This window comes from Lygodium microphyllum, chromosome 17 (genome assembly GCF_053477565.2).
Source record: "Lygodium microphyllum isolate KBCC chromosome 17, Lygodium_microphyllum_v1.1.10, whole genome shotgun sequence".
In the NCBI taxonomy this organism is placed as follows: Eukaryota; Viridiplantae; Streptophyta; class Polypodiopsida; order Schizaeales; family Lygodiaceae; genus Lygodium; species Lygodium microphyllum.
This window is the reverse complement of record NC_141151.1, coordinates 92,938,741-92,956,973: the sequence shown is the minus strand read 5'-3', so window position 1 is coordinate 92,956,973 and position 18,233 is coordinate 92,938,741. Positions and strand designations below refer to the sequence as shown.

General features: G+C 39.3%; 1 protein-coding gene across 4 annotated transcripts in view; it reads right to left on the bottom strand.

Annotated features, from left to right (window-relative positions):
• The window catches only part of LOC148022144 (SPFH/Band 7/PHB domain-containing membrane-associated protein family), a 39,154-nt gene extending 30,432 nt beyond the window's left edge, over positions 1 to 8,722 (bottom strand). For 3 of the 4 annotated variants that reach the window (XM_087697776.1, XM_087697778.1, XM_087697779.1), the window contains exon 1: positions 8,437 to 8,722. In XM_087697776.1, the coding sequence (XP_087553902.1) occupies positions 8,437 to 8,535 (99 nt within the window). In that variant the 5' untranslated portion in view covers positions 8,536 to 8,722. The remainder of the gene's footprint in view (positions 1 to 8,436) is intronic. The other variant, XM_087697777.1, reaches the window with a different exon arrangement.
• Between the last annotated feature and the right edge of the window lie 9,511 nt (positions 8,723 to 18,233).

Genomic DNA, 18,233 nt, shown 5'->3' with positions numbered 1-18,233 from the left:
TGCTAGATCCATTGTATACCTTGGTAGAGAGAGGAGCTAGTGCTACTGCTGTCATGAGGACATGTATTTTTGAAACCTCACTTAACATGTGGATTAATTTTTCATTACATGATTAAGTAAATAACGCACATGTGAGGTGCAACTGGAGTTAAAGTAAATTTACGAGCTCGAGATGCGAAGAAATCACAGGATGTCAAAGGCAAAAGTTGTTATAAGCTATGCCGCACAAGTACTTGGTGGTATCTGGTGCCAGTTGTTGGCCTAGGTCATCCATTTGGCCATAAGTGTCAGTTGGTAACACTAGAGAAGTGGCATTTAATAGTACCTAACGCCAATCTGATGGTCAAAGATGACGCAGAGACACTCGGAAATGAAAGTTGCCTAGCCAATTTAATTATTGGCCAGTCAATTTATTTTTCAGGACATCGAAATAATTATTAGATTAATTTTCAGTATTTTAGGTTGAAAATTAATATTTAATTATAAAAATGCTGAAAAAACCATTTGAGAAGGCTGCCACTTGTGAAAAATGCCTATGCAAGACTGAAAAACGTCTTTAGAGGCTAGAGAGAGGCATTTCTATAAATTCAGCTTGCAAGAGAGAGAGAGAGGAGGTTGATGGTCTGATTTGCAGCCATTGGAGGACCTTCTGAGGCAGCCAGGAGCAAAAGAAGACCAATCAACAACAGGAGACAGCATCTACAGGCTATTGAGGCAGGGCAGCAACAGTAAATGACTGATTTTCTTCAATTCTTTGCATCTACATGCTATTGTGGCAGGGCAACAGCTGCACTTGACTCATTTTCAGTCATTCTTCGCAACAAAACTCTGAATTTTCTCTCTCTACAGCTTTTCCTCTCATCTCCCAACCATTTCACAGCCTTGCTCCGAAGATCTCAGCATTAGGACCCTTAGAGGCTGAGAAATTGCAAATTTCTATGCTGTAAACCCTAATTTACAACAGAAATTAGGGTTTAGCAGCAACCTTGGGAAGCGTGCTAGAAATTGGAAGCTCCAAGACTTGGATTCAACAAGGTTGAAGATGAATTTCAGCATAATTCAAGTGGAGGACTAGCCAGCCATTGAATTTGGGGCATTTCCATCATCTATGAAGTGAATGAAGGCCAATTGAGTGCTCGAATCAAGGGGCAAAATAGATTGAAGACTTGCGGGTTATTTTGGACAACAAGGGGAGTTGAAATATTGAAAGGGATTGGAAGAATCCCATTGTAAATCAACTTTTTCTTCAATAAAGCTAAAGAAATACCAGAAGGGGCGCCAATTTTGGGGCCAATTGGGTGTGCATTGTCCAAGATCAGTAGGTAAATTTATATTTTCAGATTTGCAACTGCCCACATAGCCAGTGACTCAACGGAAGGTGATTGATTGGTGTAAAGTGGGTCTTTAGGACCAAGTATCTGGCTAACGAATCCTTCAACAAACACAAAGCTAGGCTTGTTGCTAAGGGTTTTACACAATGTGCAAATATGGATTATTCGAAGACTTTCACTCCTATAGCCCGTATGTCTACTATTCGGCCTATTTTAACTCTTGTAGCCCATCACATTGTTAGCCTATCTTTCAAATGGACGTGAAGTTTGCCTTTTTGAATGACAACAACCTACCATAGCCTTATCTTCTATGGAGGTTGAGTATTATGCACTTTGTTCTTCACCTCAAGAGACAATTTGGCTCCATCAATTGTTGGTGGAGACTAGCTTTCCACAAGTAGGACCCACACAACTGCACGTGGATAACCAGAGTACCTTGGCTCTAGCAAAAAACCATGTGGTTCATGCTTTCACAAAGCACATAGAGGTTCAATACCACTTTGTTCGAAAGCAAATCATGAATTCCGAATTAGCGGTAGCCTACTATTCCACAAAGGACAATGTAGCGGATTTCTTCCGAAAGCTTTTTCCACAAGCTTCTATGCTTCATCATATGAGATTGTTGGATCTTCAAACACTCCTGTAACGTATCCACCTGTCTTCTTCAGCATGCCTTAGCAATCCATCGAAAAGGAGATCTAGAAAGCTCCGCCCAGCACTCCCATGGAATGTTACGGGGTTTGCGATCCAGGACTTTCCGCGTCTGCCACGTAGCGGAAGTATTCTGGCCGTTCCCACTTAGGACCGACCTGAATCAGGGTTTCCCCTACTAGTCATTTCCTAAACGGCAACTAGCGTCGAACCCCAAGCGAATACTTTACACAGAACCGACAAGGCCGAAGCGGATTCACGCTACACTTGGTTCAAGGAGAATGGGAAACGAGAGGAATGCAAAGCTTGACCTCTCTGCCATAAGGCATAGCCCCATTCCGTTCCCCTAAAACAGCGTAAATCAGAATTATTATAACCTAGACTCTAGGTCAGCGCTCTTGCTATTCATTTCCTTTGAAACGATCTTCTTGTTGTCCATTATGATTGAGAAAAGTTTCCGGCCAACCGGGACCACCCATCCGTAGGACGGGACCCATGGCCACATCCACTGCACTTTCCTCAGGTTGTTTTAGTTGTCTAATTACCTACCACATTTAGTTGGACATGCATCAAGCAGCTTCCTTAATTAGCCCGTTAGGCACTAGTTCCTTCGCGTAATCTTAGCACTTGACATAGAAAAATAGTGTCAAACAAGTTCCTTTTCAACAGGTTATCATATTTATCTTTGGAATACATTTATAAAGTCCAGCCTGTAGGCTTATTCATAATCCACCCAAAGGCTATCCAGCAATCCACAGGGATTACTAATCCAAGATTCCGCCCGTAGATTAGTATGCGGGCCTCGAGATCCAATCCCGAGTCACGTTGGCCTCTTGTGCAAAGCCCAGAAGGTAAGGGATTTACGACCACAGCCCCCCCTGGCACCCAAGCGTCCTCCTGCTCCAAGTAGCGCTCAACAGAGAGACCTCTCACGGCGAGTTCGGTCCACCTTCCCGGCGCGGTTAACAACCCCCTTGGTTAGGGTCAGGCAGACAGTCGGGGATAACTGAGGCTGCCTCTCCCTTCAGGCCTTCAACCTAAAGCATTAGATATATTTTCATCCTTTAATTCCTTGAGCAAACAAAGCAAACAGTGCTCTTTAAACTGTTACAAGCACAATCATTTCCAGTGGTTGTTATTTGGCCAACTGCTAAGGAGTGAATCCTTCTCTCCAAATGTACCCAACATTCGATCCGGGATCAATTGCGACTTGGCAAGATCCCCAAGGGTTTATTTCTTAACCCTTATGTCCTTAGGTTAGGGCTGTACCCTATTAACCCAACTTAACCAATACCGTAAGTTCTATTAGCAGTAACTATGTTATTCCAAATTATTGATTGGTCTTTTGCTTCCAAGCAATTATCTAATCCCCTTATCTTGGTCACCTTTTCCAAGAAATGTACTATATCAGGATGACTACTCATTCTCTTGCAAGATAAACTTGCACGAGAATCTGCCAATCTCATTCCGAGGAATTGGCCATTCCCTTGTGGTCAACCCACAAGATCATGCAACTCTACAACTTGTTGCACAAGTGTCGCATCTAATCCATGGGACTATTTTACCCATCGAACAGTGTCTTCTAATCATGGAATCATGATTAGATAGGAAACAGAGTTAAGGTGTCTTCATATCCAATCCGTTCCTGATTGCACTAGGCCGACATTGTCGGTCCTAAGGTTCCAATTCAAACCGAGTTTCATCTTTTTAACGAGCGATCCTTAGGGTAGAAACCCTAGATCGTTTCTCGCAAGTATGTCCTATTGTCCCTACATTCCGTGAATATGGACAAGTTTTTAGGGTATGAGAGTTTCAACTTGGCAATAAGTGTGATTAGGTCACGTCCTCAACGTGCTAAATCCTAGTTAGCACTTGGGATATGTTGCATCGATTTAACCATTCCTAAGCAAGTCCTTCGCGGTTTAGGAGTTTAGGGTAAACCATTTTACTTGTCTATTCATGAAGATATTGTCTTGATCAAAGAGGGAAAAAACTAGTTGCATTTCGATACCATTGTCGTAAGCACGCGATTCATTGCTTACATATGATTAGATTTACATACCCTAGCTTTTCTAGTTAAGATCAAAGTGTATGTTTAAGTCACGGCATAATTTCTATTGATCCTTCTAGAACATGCATTCAAGATTTTCGCTACTAAGCTTTAGAGTTTTATGTTTAAAACGAACCATGCAGCCTTTTCTAACAACTACGCAGTTGAACAAGATTTATGCCAAATGCCTAGAGTTTAATCTACTTCATGCAGCCCTAGAATCATTTTCATGCCTTGCAATTTCCTACGGTTGTTAGCAACCTTCTTTAATGAATCATTGCGAAGAAGAGATGTCGAATAATACGACATGTAATTTAATCTTTCCATGCATAATCGAAGTGTACTACAATAATTTCGACTTTGAAATGATGGTCATTAGTTGATCTAAATTCGTTACTTTGCAATGCATAAAAACAATTTGCTAAGAATGCATAGACGTCTTATGTTCTTCTTTCGTTCGTTTCTTTGAGAAATACAAATGACCGATTCTTCAATTGTGAGTTATTTTCCTTAATATAGTCAAAGTATTTCAATCGTAAAAGTGCATCCTAATTCCATAATTGATCCATGCACAATTGTAATATTTTGTGGGTTCGGTGAAATGTCCACATGAATGTTAGGAGATGATCCTCCTGCGGTTGCACCTTGTGCCTTTTTAGGGGCCATCGAGTATTCGACCTTCTTACCTTGGCCGCAGACTTATGATCTTGGCCCGTCTCCCTCGCACGCGCAATTCCCTTTGAGAATCGGCTTCCTTGACCGATGCTTCGTCTTGTGGAATTGGGCTTTGGAAGACCTTATAGGCTTCCTCCTCGAAGCTTATGGGAGGAAAGAAATTTGGGCTTTCGGAGGGTTCAAAAGGGAAGGGCCTTTTTAATTCGATTAGAAAAATAGGCTTGTGGGAGTTGCAATAGGAAAGATGGTTTTTGAATCTGGCGGTTAGAGTGAACTTAAGGAGAACCAACGGAAAAGAGGATTTAAAACCTACTAATATGGCTTGTGTAGGAATGCAATGGAAGGCTTTAAAAGGAAATGGGGTTAAAAGCCTTGTGGAAATGCTATGGAAAGGGGCTTAAAAACCCAGCTAGTGTGAGCTTTATGGGGAATGCAAGGGGGGGAAAGGGCTTAATTCCCGAGGATGCAAGGAAAAAGGGATTTTTGAAGAAACCGGGGGTAAATGGCCCAAAAGGGACTTGTATGGGAAATTCCACGGGAAGGGGTGCTTAAATCCCGAGGAGGGGGGGAGGGGGAGAAGGGTATTATAAAAACCACTTGGAAAGGGGCTTATGAAAAGGGGCTTAGAGAGCCCCCCCCCCCCCCCTTAGAAGCTTCTAAGGCTTCAGTTACAGAAGTAAGTGGCGTGGAGGGAAGGGGATAGGAGCTTGATGGCGGCCACGATCTTCAGGCGGTAGCAAATGGAGACGACGCTCGTGGCATACTCGGCGGCGGCAGCTGGCTCAGCACGTACTCCTCACCTCCCTCCTTGAGCCTTACGACTCCCTCCTCATGCAGAGATTTCCTAAGCTTTTCCTCCTCTCTGACAGCCTCTCGACTACCTTCAGCCTCACGACTACACATCTCCTTCCCACTCCACCCCTTTGAGGGTGGTATTTATAGGCAGGGAGGGTAAGGCCTCCCTCCCCCACGTGGTGGCCTTCATGGCTCCTCTTCTTCCACCTCTACTATTTCCCATCATAGCCCCATCCTCTTCCCTCAGCCACGCTTCGGCTGGGGGGAAGAGGATTTTTAAAAAAAAAATCAATAATTATATAATTATCCTCTTGACCTCCTCCCAAGAGAAGGTTCGTATAAAGATATACGGGTTTCTTAGTCCTTAGTCTCGATTGGCCAGTGGAGAGCGTACTATTTAAAGACCGCACCGTCCGTAACCACAATGCCGGCATTGTCATTTGCCTGAGACTCACACGGGCTCGTAATATTTTTCAGCAGAAATATTACAACTCCCAAGATTAAGAGGGGATGTTAGTCTACCATTTTACTTTGGTCAATCTATCATCTGCATTTATTTCTCAATCAAAGTAATTGTATTCACAAAATATAAACAACCATTTTTCCTTGCTCTATCAAAGGTTATGCACTCTCAAATGATTGTGATCTACCCGGTATATGCCATGCCAACATTTCGGTTGCCAAACTGGACTTATCAATTAGTTTTCAAGCTAGCCAGCTACATATTTTTGCAGAAGTTTGTTGGTCGGCTGGATTTAGGGATAGTTCGCTATATAGAGCCCACACTTGGCATAAGATAGACTATCTTCTTCTACCTTTTCCAAGTTGTACACTCTATCTCCATCTCTTGTACGGCCATCATCCTCCACCTGATCCAGTGTCCTCACTCAGACTTTAAGCTAAGTGCAAGGATTGATCTATCCATCATTATATTCAACTTTCTTTTCAGATTCAGTGCAAATTTCTCTCCATTCATGCTATCTTTCTCTTCTTCTATCACACATGAATTGGTTAATTTGCTAACAAGGGCATACCTTACCTTGAGCAATCACAAAAACACTCTGAGCATCAATTACCTTAATTTTGATCGTTGTGAAGGAGATTGCTTGCCTCAATCAGCAAAGCTGGTGGATGAATAAAAGATTCACTTGAAGCTGGGGGGACATAATAGGCATCATCCAACGAAGAGAGATCGAGGTAAAACTTGATGTGATTGAGACCATGGATCTTGGTTGAGGAGTTATTCCCACATGTGACATTCATGACTATAAGTGCTCGAGAAAAGTATAGATCATCTAATGAGTGCATGTGATGTGTAGCTCCATTGTCCACAACCCAAGCAACTGAATAGGACTTGGTTGAATAGGTTGGGCCTCCATGATCATCTCATTAAGGAGACAACTCACGTATATGGACCAAGCTCACAACCTCAGATATCTCTACAAAGATGAGGTGGACCTGAGGATTAAAGTTCATAAATGGTCCAACCGAGGTGCTAGACATGTGCTCTAGAGTTGAGAATGGTGTCGATTGTAATGGCTATTCAGTGACATTGTGATTTTAAGATCTGTGCATGTTCTAGTAGACTAGGTATTTCCTATCAATAATGATAAGGTTTGTCTAATTGAGACACCTAATTATTTTATTCATTTCTAGTTGGCCGATTGCATTTATAGCTGGCCAATCTATGATTTTGAGCCACAAAATGTTGGCTAACCTATTATGATTTTAGCCTATTTATAGACACTCCCTCCTCCATGGTCTTACCATTGAGCATCCACCTATATGCAAATTCTGGAGGAGAGAGGAAGCCCATGCTAGTGCCCACACAATCAACGGCTCACGTTGCTTTTGTATTGTCTCATGTCTTGGTATATAGATTCCATTTCTCAAGCATCTCTCCTTCTAAGTTCTTTGTGCAATATTCTTCTTTTCTTCGCAGTGTTTCTCTTTCCTCTCCTCTCTTGTGTTACATAGTCTATTACAACAATTTTCTACACTTCCATTGCTGCATCTACTTATGACATGGTACCAAATTTTAGGTCAGGGTCCTAATCCCACCTGGTATCAACCATTTGAGGTGTGCTGGTGCTCTTTTTCTGTTGTTGCAGGTCTGTGTTTTCTCTGATATTGCTGATTGGACCTGTCTTGACTCTTGCGCCTGATTTACAGGCCAAACTGGGTGTACCAGCTTGTGTTTCATAGCCTACCCTCCTCGTTTTCTGCTCTTGGGATTGTTTCAAGGCTGGGGACCTATTATTGCCCGTTGAGTGTCTACTTTTTCTTGGGTTGCATCTGTGTTTTGATTCACTACCCTTCAACTAGCCAGCGACAGTGTTTTCAGGCTGCACAAGGGTTGCATTTTCTGTGTTTTTATATTTTCTGGCTGTGCTTTGAAGTTGCAGCAGTCTGTTGTTGTGTTCTTTTCACTACACTCTGGTTACCATTGATCCTTTCTCTATGTGCTTTCTTTACTGCTTGAACTCTTGAAACTGTTGTGAGTCTATCTTGTTGGCAAATCTATGTCTTGAGATCCCTTGCCTCTGATCCTCTTCTTTGTATGTCCCTCTTCATGGCTCCTCTGACTTCTCCTACTGTTGCTGTCATTATTTACCCATCTCCGAGTGTTATGTTGGAGACTTGCTATCATTTTGATAGCTCATGTGGTTCTATTTTAGCAGCCATTGTGGAGGGAAATGAAGTGGTCATATGTAAACTCCTCAAAACTAGCTGGAGCTTGGCAAGTGCAAGTTAACTGGATCTGTAATGGTGAAGAGTGTAATGCGCGAAATGCACTTGATGTGAGCAATCCATAAAAATGGCGCCATTCTTAGGTTCTTCTGACAGAACTTTTTTCAAAGGACATCGTGCTTGTAGATAGTGTCTTTTGCAAAGCTTTGGTAAGGAAAGAGCGAAGAGAGAGGGAGAACTCACCGCGATGGCAGCCACGATGACGAACAAAACAGGAGGAGTCATGGCGTTGGGAGGTTCTCTTGCAGGACCAGGCGGAGCCTGAGGTTGTTGAGGACGCATTGTCTGTCAGCGTCTTGTATAGTGCAATGATGATGAGAGAGAGAGAGAGAGAGAGAGAGAGAAAGCGCGGACACAAGCACGGTTCAAGTCAATGGACCTTGCTGCACTTGACCATTCTTTCCGTCTGTTCTGTGTTTATCCCGAGTCAAGACGGAATATATAAATACGCCAAGGCAGCAGCTCATGCAACTTGCCTGATTGTAATTTGTATATTTCTCTCCATTAGAGCTGGTCATTGACTTACCGGGCCAAAAGAAGCTACCTAGTAAAACCTTCTTGCGCTGGTGTCAAGCCTATTAGATCTTTTGAGAGCTGTCACGTGCAAGTGAAAACGGTTGAGGTGAGTTCATAAAGTCCAAGCTATGTGTGTGTAACCATGATGTTTTACTTTGACCCTAGAAAAATAGGAACTTGGTGTAGATACTCCATGAACCTGAGGAAGTAAACTTGATGTGGTGGATGGCTATTGATAGATATCTTCATTCTCTCTTCTATTACACCTTCTCTCTACTTTCTCTTTACTTAAATTTAGTTTCCCCCGTCTTTTTCTAGTACCTCTTCAAGGCAGCTCACTATGCGCCTCTCCACTTCGCTACTTGCATGAGGACACAATGTTGCACGCTCACAAGTTCCACACCCCAAGTCCATGGACTTGTGTGTGTCACAACTCTGAGTTGATCAAAAAGAACATGAGAAATATGGCTGGTAGGTGCTAGAGGTTGAAGGGAGCCATCTTTAGTAAGTGGCCTTTAAGGCTCATTACTACATTGCCACATCTCGGACTCCTTATATGTGTGGCATGCAAGAGGACTCCACCACAAACACCCTACTAACACTACAAGAGGCAATGAGGATAGTGATAGCAAGATGCTAAAGCATGGAGAGAAAATGAATATGGACTTTGCCTCTACATTGTGTGTGGATATTGATCATGTGAGCTAGAGTAGTTGTTTAGCATAGATCAAAGGAGATTCAATGAGAAGAAGAAAGAAGCAATTCTTAGAGATAAACAAATCCTTCGAGCACCTATTGCCCTCTCCTTATTGAGCATCAAACAAATATGTATTGCTAACTTTTCCATCATGACTCTATATGTACTTAATGGACCTTCAATGGAAGAGGATTTCTCAAAATGGTTATGGCACACTTTCAAATCAAAGGCATCGTTATTTAATTCAACTTTGTGGAGCAAGGGTTTTCTTTTTTGTGTGATGATGGGCTCACAGTTTAAAAGAAATCAAATTCTTAGTTGAGCAATATGGTTTGAGGGGAACTTGGTCTACACCATGCTATTTTTGGAATTAGGTTTCAAGAAATTCATACAAAGCTTAAGAGGAAGAAGAGAGCACACAACATGATGTGTACTAAGACATATCAATATAGAATATTTATGAGTCTAAGTATGCCCCAAAGTGAATGGGTGTATATATAAGGCGTGAGGAAGGGGGGGTGTTTTACCAAGGGAGAAATTTGCCCTAGGAATCCTAAATGTGTTCACACACATCACTAACAACATATGGTAACAAATCCGCTGAGAATGATGCAGTGGACAAGATTTGGCGCTCATGTATAGGGAAGTGCTAAGCCCGATGGACTATGATCAATCCAAAAAGGGAGTAAACCAAAATCTTTATGAAAAGTGTTAAACTTCCCACAAGGCAAAATCTTTATCGAAAGATCAACAAGGTTATCCTATGTTGGCATTTAGGTCAAGCTAATCTCTCTTGTAGAGAGTCTCTCCTTAACATAATGATAATGTATCTCAATGAGCTCAATACAAGCATGGAATGATAGATTCAATGTAGTTGCCAATGCACTTTGACTATTAGTGAAGATGGTGGTGGCAAATACACTTCAACACCCAATTTGGCCAAAATGTATCTAAGCCAAGCACACTAGACCGTAGCTATGAAAGTTGCTTTTGCCCTCTACATAGCTTTACAACTCGAAGTGGCCACAATGGGTTGCTTTTTGTTCAACCATGATATGCATGAGTTGCCAACCATGAAGTAAAGACCACTTGTGGATATACAAGTGTCATAACAACTAATGCAATTAGAATATTAAAAAGCATGTAAAATTGGTGGTAATTATCCAAAAAGGCATGTAAAAATGGTGGAAAAATTTAGAATCCAAAAAAGCATGTAAAATAGTAAAAGATGCCCTTTGTTTCCTCCCAATGCTTGGTACCTAGCCAATGTATAAATATGCTCATTTGCGAGACTACAAATTGAATGTCAAATCTCATAATGCAATGTTAAATCAAACATCCAACAACCTATTGATAAAGAAGAATATCAAAGCAATCTTTGGCATCGTGAAGGTTTGACTTCAATCCTATATCTCCATAGGAATAGTAATTGTCTTGTAATCCTCAAGATTAAATCTTTGAAATAATATCTCAACATGCTTTGTTTGGCACAAAGTAATACTCCCATCACACTGCTTGAATTGAATGCCCAAATATTGATGCAATAGTCCCAAATTTATTATGCCAAAAACCAAATTTTAGTTCAGCCTCTATAAATCAACAATACGTGTCTTATTATGACTAATGAATAGCATATCATTGACACAAGGCACAATGAGTAATGGCATATTACCCTTGTGTCTTGATATATAAGAGGTGCTCCTAATTGGACTATTTTGAAAACCACATGTAGCCAAGTATGCATGTATTTTATCGTACCGAGCCCCATGCCCTCACTCTTGACCATTCAATGCATTCTTTAATTTGCTCATTTTGTTTTATTGCTCCTTTTAAAAACAACTACAATGCTAAAAGGCATATATATGTTTGCATGCAAATCACCATCGAGAGAAACAAATTTAATGTCCAACTCATGTATATTCCAACCATTATGGATTGTGCAAGTTGGAATAAGGGTCCCATCAAAGTTAATGCCTTATGTGGAGCATTACCCTTTGCCGCAAGTCTAGTTTTAGGGTGATCAGATGCTACCATCTAGCTTGCACTTTAACATATAGACCCACTTAGTACTAAAGGCCTTTTTGCTAGGAGGCAAGTCACACAAAGACCATGTGCCATTTTATAATAGCATTGTACTTATATTTCCAAGAAAACATCCAATTTTTTGAATTTTATGACTCTTCAAAGGAAATAGGTTCATCCTCATCACACATTCTGGAAACAATCAATCATAACAATTTGATGCATAAGAGGTACTACGAGAGCCAAAATAAGCATGACTAGACAAAGGTACAAAGACATGTCTATCTAATGAATCCTTGATTGTATGATTTTGGTAGTCCATCAAGAGAAGTACCGAGCCATCTACATTCGAAAATCCTACGAAATATTTGAACTTTGTGGCCTAGGGTCACTTGACTCTACCCTTGCAGAGGAAGCTCCACTCCATTCCCAATAGGGTCAACTTTCAACAAAGGTTTCTAATTGACTCTAAGGTCTCTTAACAAGTTATTCTAACATCACTTATGGGTAGTTGCTTATGCTAGATAACTCAAATTAAAGTAACCCCTTCTTGCACTTGGTTCAAAGAGAGTGAGAAATGACAGGGAGCTAAACATATCGACCTACCTGTAGGGTAAAGTCTCACTTTAGCTTGTTAAAACAACACCAAGTTGGGATTTAAGATGACACTCTAAGACAGTTAGTGTTCAGCTCATCCTAAAAGTTTCTAATCTAAATGCATCTTTATGAGAAAATCTCTCGACTAACCAAGACCACTGTACCATAGGATGAATCTAGGACTCGCCCTCTTACTTCCCATCCTTGATGAGGTGTACTTAGTTTCTAATTATGTACCACATTAGTTTAATAGTAAAAATAGCTTTCTTAATTAGCATGTTAAACAAGGTTTGTTCACATAATTTAATCATTTTCACAAACATGAAAATAGTAGAAAACAATCCTTTTGAAAAAACATATTATTTATTCCAAATATGGATAACCATTGTCTTATTACATGAATTTTCGATCTAGCTATAGGACTCCACTCGAATGCAAGAACCACCAATCTACTCTCGACTAACATCTAGGCCTTTCAGGAGACTTATCTCGAGCTCATAGAGGGTTAGACCACCCCTAGCATGCCTAAGGAATTATGGGCAGAGTTCCTATGCTCCTTGGCATCTCCTAGTTAACACCTAGTCCCTATAGAGAGACCTCTCGCACCCGATGCTAGTTCTAGCATCCAGAGTAGATAAACAACTCCTTGCTAAAGAGTTACACGACTACCCTTTGGGGAGGCCTAGCATGCATCTCCAAAAGATTAACCTATGTTGGTGTAACCTTAGGATAGAATACACTATTATCCAAATAGCAATTTCTAATGCACCAAGTGAAACACAATTTATGCAACATTGGAATCCATTCTAGGTGTCATTCCCTTTAGCATGAGGTTTTGCTTGGCTTGACTAAGTCATCATGAGCTTGTCCTAAGCAGCAGCCTGTTATTTTGAAAGGAAGGCTCAACCTTGGCTATTTGTGGCCTCTCTAATAGAATCTAACTCCCCCCTTAACACTTTCATTTCCTCCTAGTTTTAATCTTATAACTTATAGGGATCTTATGGTTTTCTTGAACCATAAGATCCCTATTTGAATAGAATCTAACTCCCTCCTTAACACTTTCATTTCCTCCTAGTTTTAATCTTATAAATTATAGGGATCTTATGGTTTTCTTGAACCATAAACTCTTCCATACATTATAAGAGCCTTAGTCACATGACTTGTCCAAAAGTCAAGAGGAGGCCTTCTTTGCAAAGGTCTATGTAGGCTCCTAATCTCTCTCCAAATTAACCTATCTTAACTTATCGTTGTCTTTAAGCTTCATAGTAAGGGTGGTGCCTTACTAGTTCAAATTAATGATGCTCCTTACTCAAAATATGCTTGTCCTCCTTGGCAAATTTATTTCTATGGATAAGGTATAAATGAGATTAATTTCAAAACAACATCAACATTGTCCAACCTTGTCAAAATTAGCTACCCTTTTTATACTGACATAGAATAGTTGTTACCACCTAATTTATTGTATTTTATTCTCAAGAATAACCAACTATTGAACCAAGCTTTTCTTTGAGTCTAACTCCCTTAAGGAAAAATTAACCTAAAGTATCATTGAGTGTAACTTAGGGTATGAAAAAGTAAGTATTTAATCTATCTTTCATAGGAGTGAAGCTTTGACTATAGGTTCTTTTCTCTATTCAATAATTGTTTTATACTAGAGAAATATTGTTAACTATTGTAAGATAGCACACTACACAAGGACTAGTCATGTAATGGGAGGGCATGCTCCTTTTGAAATTTTCCTTTTAAGTGACTAAACTATAGTCCATCTACTAGAGTTTCAAGACACCATAAGGATGTGCAAAACCAAAGTTGTTACAATGTACATTATCTTAACATTCCAAACTAGTTTCCCTAATATTTAATGTATCAAAAATATTTTAAAACACCAAGGAGGGCATTTGGACTTGAGTCAATGCAGTAAGGATGCTAGTTATGTGTGCTACCTCTTGTATAGCTCCTATGTTCCTTCTGTTTAGGGTTGGACTTGGGTTCTTTTGATGAAGGCACGTTGTCACTTGTTTGGAGGACCTTATCCCCAATATCTTCCACCTTTTGATCTAGATTGAATACCTTGGTATAGGGATTTTGTGCAGAGCAATGCATCTTGGAGATCTAAGGGTTAGATCACCTTCCAATGGGGTGTCCAATGGGAGATTCAACCCTTGGCAAAATTTGACCAGATTCATAAGACAATGTCTTTTTTCATTTCCTAAAAATCCCTAGCATAGGGCGAAAAACTTGTTCATTTTCATATTTCAAATAAGACGGTGGGAGGTGTCTTTCATGTACAACTTCTTTCAACTTTGAGGTTCCATTGGCTTGACATCATTGTTTCCACCATAACTATGCTTCTCTTATCAACTTGAGCTTAGCTATCATGGCCTAGTTTGAAGCATTAGTTCTAATAGTGAGGAAGTGATCTTCCATCATTCCACACCTTGGTATTGGATACAAAATTCACATGGTTAAGTTTTGATAGGATTAGTGGTAGATGCAATGCCCTAGATTATAGTACACAAAATTAAATTAATACAAGTTACTTCAAAATCTTGTGTAACCTTCACATATCCTAAACATAATACTTTCAAGGAAATATCAATCTTTGCACAAATGGAAAGAAAAGAGGCATCCTTTACTTTTAAAATTGGGTTCTGATAGTATAGTTCATGGAGAGATGTTTGAGTGACTACTAAACAATGCCTCCTTTAGCCTAACTAGGGGCAGGTACATCATAGATCACATTATCATTGTCAATCAAGTTGCTAGCTTCTCCCATAGTTATGATTTGTTTGTTTGGTGACAAGTTTGAGGTGTACACTAACATGACCACCAAATATTCCTCTCCCATCTTGATTTGGAACACTACATTGCTCTCTTCTCCTATTTTGCAAAGCCTAATGGTGTTGTGTTTCTCATTGATTAGCAAAAGCATTCCCCTCCTACCACTTTCACAGAAATCCCAAAATTTTTATATCCTTTGAATTTCATGTCAACAATCTCCTCTCTTCATAGTTTGACATCGTATAATGCCACCACCTCAAAAGTCCATAGCCCATATCTTTTCATACATAGGTCTTAGCCCTCTCACATTCCATGTGACCCTACTAAAATCATGTAAGCATTCTTGCAGCTTATTAACAATTAGTGTTTGTAGCTTCAAACACTTCATCTTCTCCATCAGGGTTGCAAAATGATTTGACTATGAATATCCTTCCTAGTGTCTTGAGGCATAGCTTCCTTTTTTCCTTCTCATTATTCAACTACTATCATATTCTATTTCTCAAGTCCTAATTCCCCTTGCCTTTGTCATGCATTCACTATCAATCTTCCTAATCAAACTTATCCCGCCCCTTCTTCCTCTACTTATTATTAGGGGCACCCCTTCTCTTTCTAGAATTTGGTTGCAACCACATTTGCTTGTGATTTAGGGCCATTGTAAATGACAACTTCTCCTCCTCCTTCTAAAGCTTACATTGTGATCCTACTTTATTGCTTATCCTACATAGATTTCTTCTTTGGACACTCCTTAGCAAACTATCCCCCCTCTTTACACAAGAAGTAGGTCTTTGGGGATACAATGAATTTAGCTTTAATTGTAAACTTGATACCATTTACATTTAAGAGCTTTAGAGCCTCTAGTAGGGTGTTTTTAAAAATCCTAGTTGATGTAGATACACTTTTCTATCTTAGTAACATCTACTAGCCTAGTCTTTGGACATGATCATGATTAGTATGTTTTAGCTTCAAGTTTTAGTCTTAGTCCTTTATGACTCATAAATCAGATATGTAAATGTACATTAAATGTCATGTGAAAAGTAGTTTGTGTGGTTATAGCATGCATGGCCTGTAGATAGACATTACTCTTTGTTTTACTATCTATGATTATATGCAAGATGAGAGAGATGAGAAATTTGCTAAAATCAAGAATAGGAAAGATTACACCCTATTTTTGTGTCCTATTCTTGAGTATTATTTATCTTCTCTTTGTTCTATGTTGTTAGTAACGTTGTCTAGTCTCTTTCCTATGGTATCATTATGATATTCTTGTTCTATATTCCTATTTCTTGAAGTAAAAGTGTAGGTATATACCTATAGAAATGATGGAATCATATTATGCATTTGGTATACACTTAGGGCTATAACACTTTGGCAATCTTGCCTATGATGCCATGTACCTCTGGTTTAAAATTCAAGCAAAAATGACATTCCTTCATGGCATATATTTGAATTTACAAATCTTAAAGTTGTGGATTCCAAAGAATTGAGAAAAGTGTGGGCAAAGCCAAAATAGCAACAATCACTACAAAATGAAGGAGGAAAACAATGAGAATCCACAACCCTACATGAAGAACATGATAGATTATCTACATAGAGTTTTTAGGATGCAAGTATTCTTGTAGGAGTAGTGGAGAAGAGGAAGTAATACCTTTTGCCTATGCTACAGAGAGTAGTGATTGATGCAATAGAAGGAATGCAATGTCACAATAGTTTGATGGATAGCATGGAGAACTTAATGCTATGGATTCAAGCAATCCAATTAAATGGAATATTAAGGAACAAAGAAGTTCTAATAATAGTAGAAGAGACTACAATTTGTTGAAGATGCAATAGGTGATGAATAAGAGATGCATTGGTATTATGCACATGGAATCTTGCAAACTGATTTGAAAAAATACAATTCAAAAGCAAAGTACTGGAAATTTGGTACATTTAGTCATAATAGAAGAGTTTGGCTAAAGAGAAACAACATGAAGATCAACATCATTATATCCATCCCCAGTAGATCCATGTTTTTCATCAATGGCATCATGTATGGAAGAAGAAATTGTTCATACAAAGAGTCCCATGAAACATTAGTAGTAGTAGGGGTAATGTTAGAGATTCCTACTACATGTACATTATTATTGTTGTTGTAGGTATCGTCTTTCTGAATCAATAGAGAACTAGAAGAAGGGATAAAATAGAATAAGGGGAGCACAATAGCTCTATCCAAATAGCTCCATAGCATTGTAAAGCAAATTGCTATTATGAAAGGAAGGTTTTTGTTTGTCTAACCGTATTAGTAGTTCTTTCTATAGGAGCAGTTCTTTGCTTTCCAAATCCTAAGTAATGGTGGACTAAATGAATATGTTTAATGTCTTGCAGCTATAAGTTATTATTAAAATTCAACTAGAAGCCCTTGAGCAAAATGTTGGTGTCTTTTAGATAGGTATTATGGATCCCTCACAAAGCTCATACTTGAATGCAAGCTATGGCCTACCATAGTGTTCAGTGGCCTTTAGAGTGTTAGCATCATATCTAAAGGACCAAGAAGGAAGTCAACAAAGAAGACTTGCTATAGTAGCATTTTATTTTTCATGAGATGAACAAGATTATTGACCTTGTAGCAAGTGCTTTCTCAACAAAAGTAGCATCAAGAAGTGAGAAAAAGCATTCCCTCTTGTAGCAAAAAGAAATAATAGTGGTGGCTCATGCCTATAGAAAAGAAGTTGGAGGAGCAAAGGTGGAAGATTGAAGTTGGCACCGTGCAACCATGAAGAAGAAGAAGAAGAAGATGTAGAGTGAATATCTAAAAAGAAGAGGAAGAAAAAGGTACACAAAAGTAGCATGCGTCCCATATGCCTAATGATGCTATTACTGGCTTGTAAAAACAAGGTGCCCTCTAGCTAATGGTGCTATCAAAAAGAAGGAGACAAGGATAAATATCATACTTTTTCACAAGTATTTAAAGGTTTGTACCTTTGTGTTCTTTCAAATCATGGTTCATATAGATGGTTTTTCATGCAACTATACTCATCTGTATGTTTTGGGAAGAGTGCATGTGGAAGCAAATTTGTTTTACAAAGCCTAGCAAGCATTAAGATCTATGTAACCTTTGGGTTTAATATAGTGGGAAAATCCAATTTGATAAAAAATTCAAAAAGTTTACTTTGAACATGGACATACCTCAAAATGTGGTCCTTATGTTTATGTGCCTTGTGAAGAAGGGAAATCATGCAAGTATTTCTGCATGGTTGATTTATGCAAGGAGTTAAATAGTATTCATAAGAATTTTTCTTTTAGTAGTAACAAAGAAGGATTCAAGTTCCAATATGGATAAAGCATGGAAAAAAATTGATTTCCTTTGAGAATATTCTCCATGATGCTT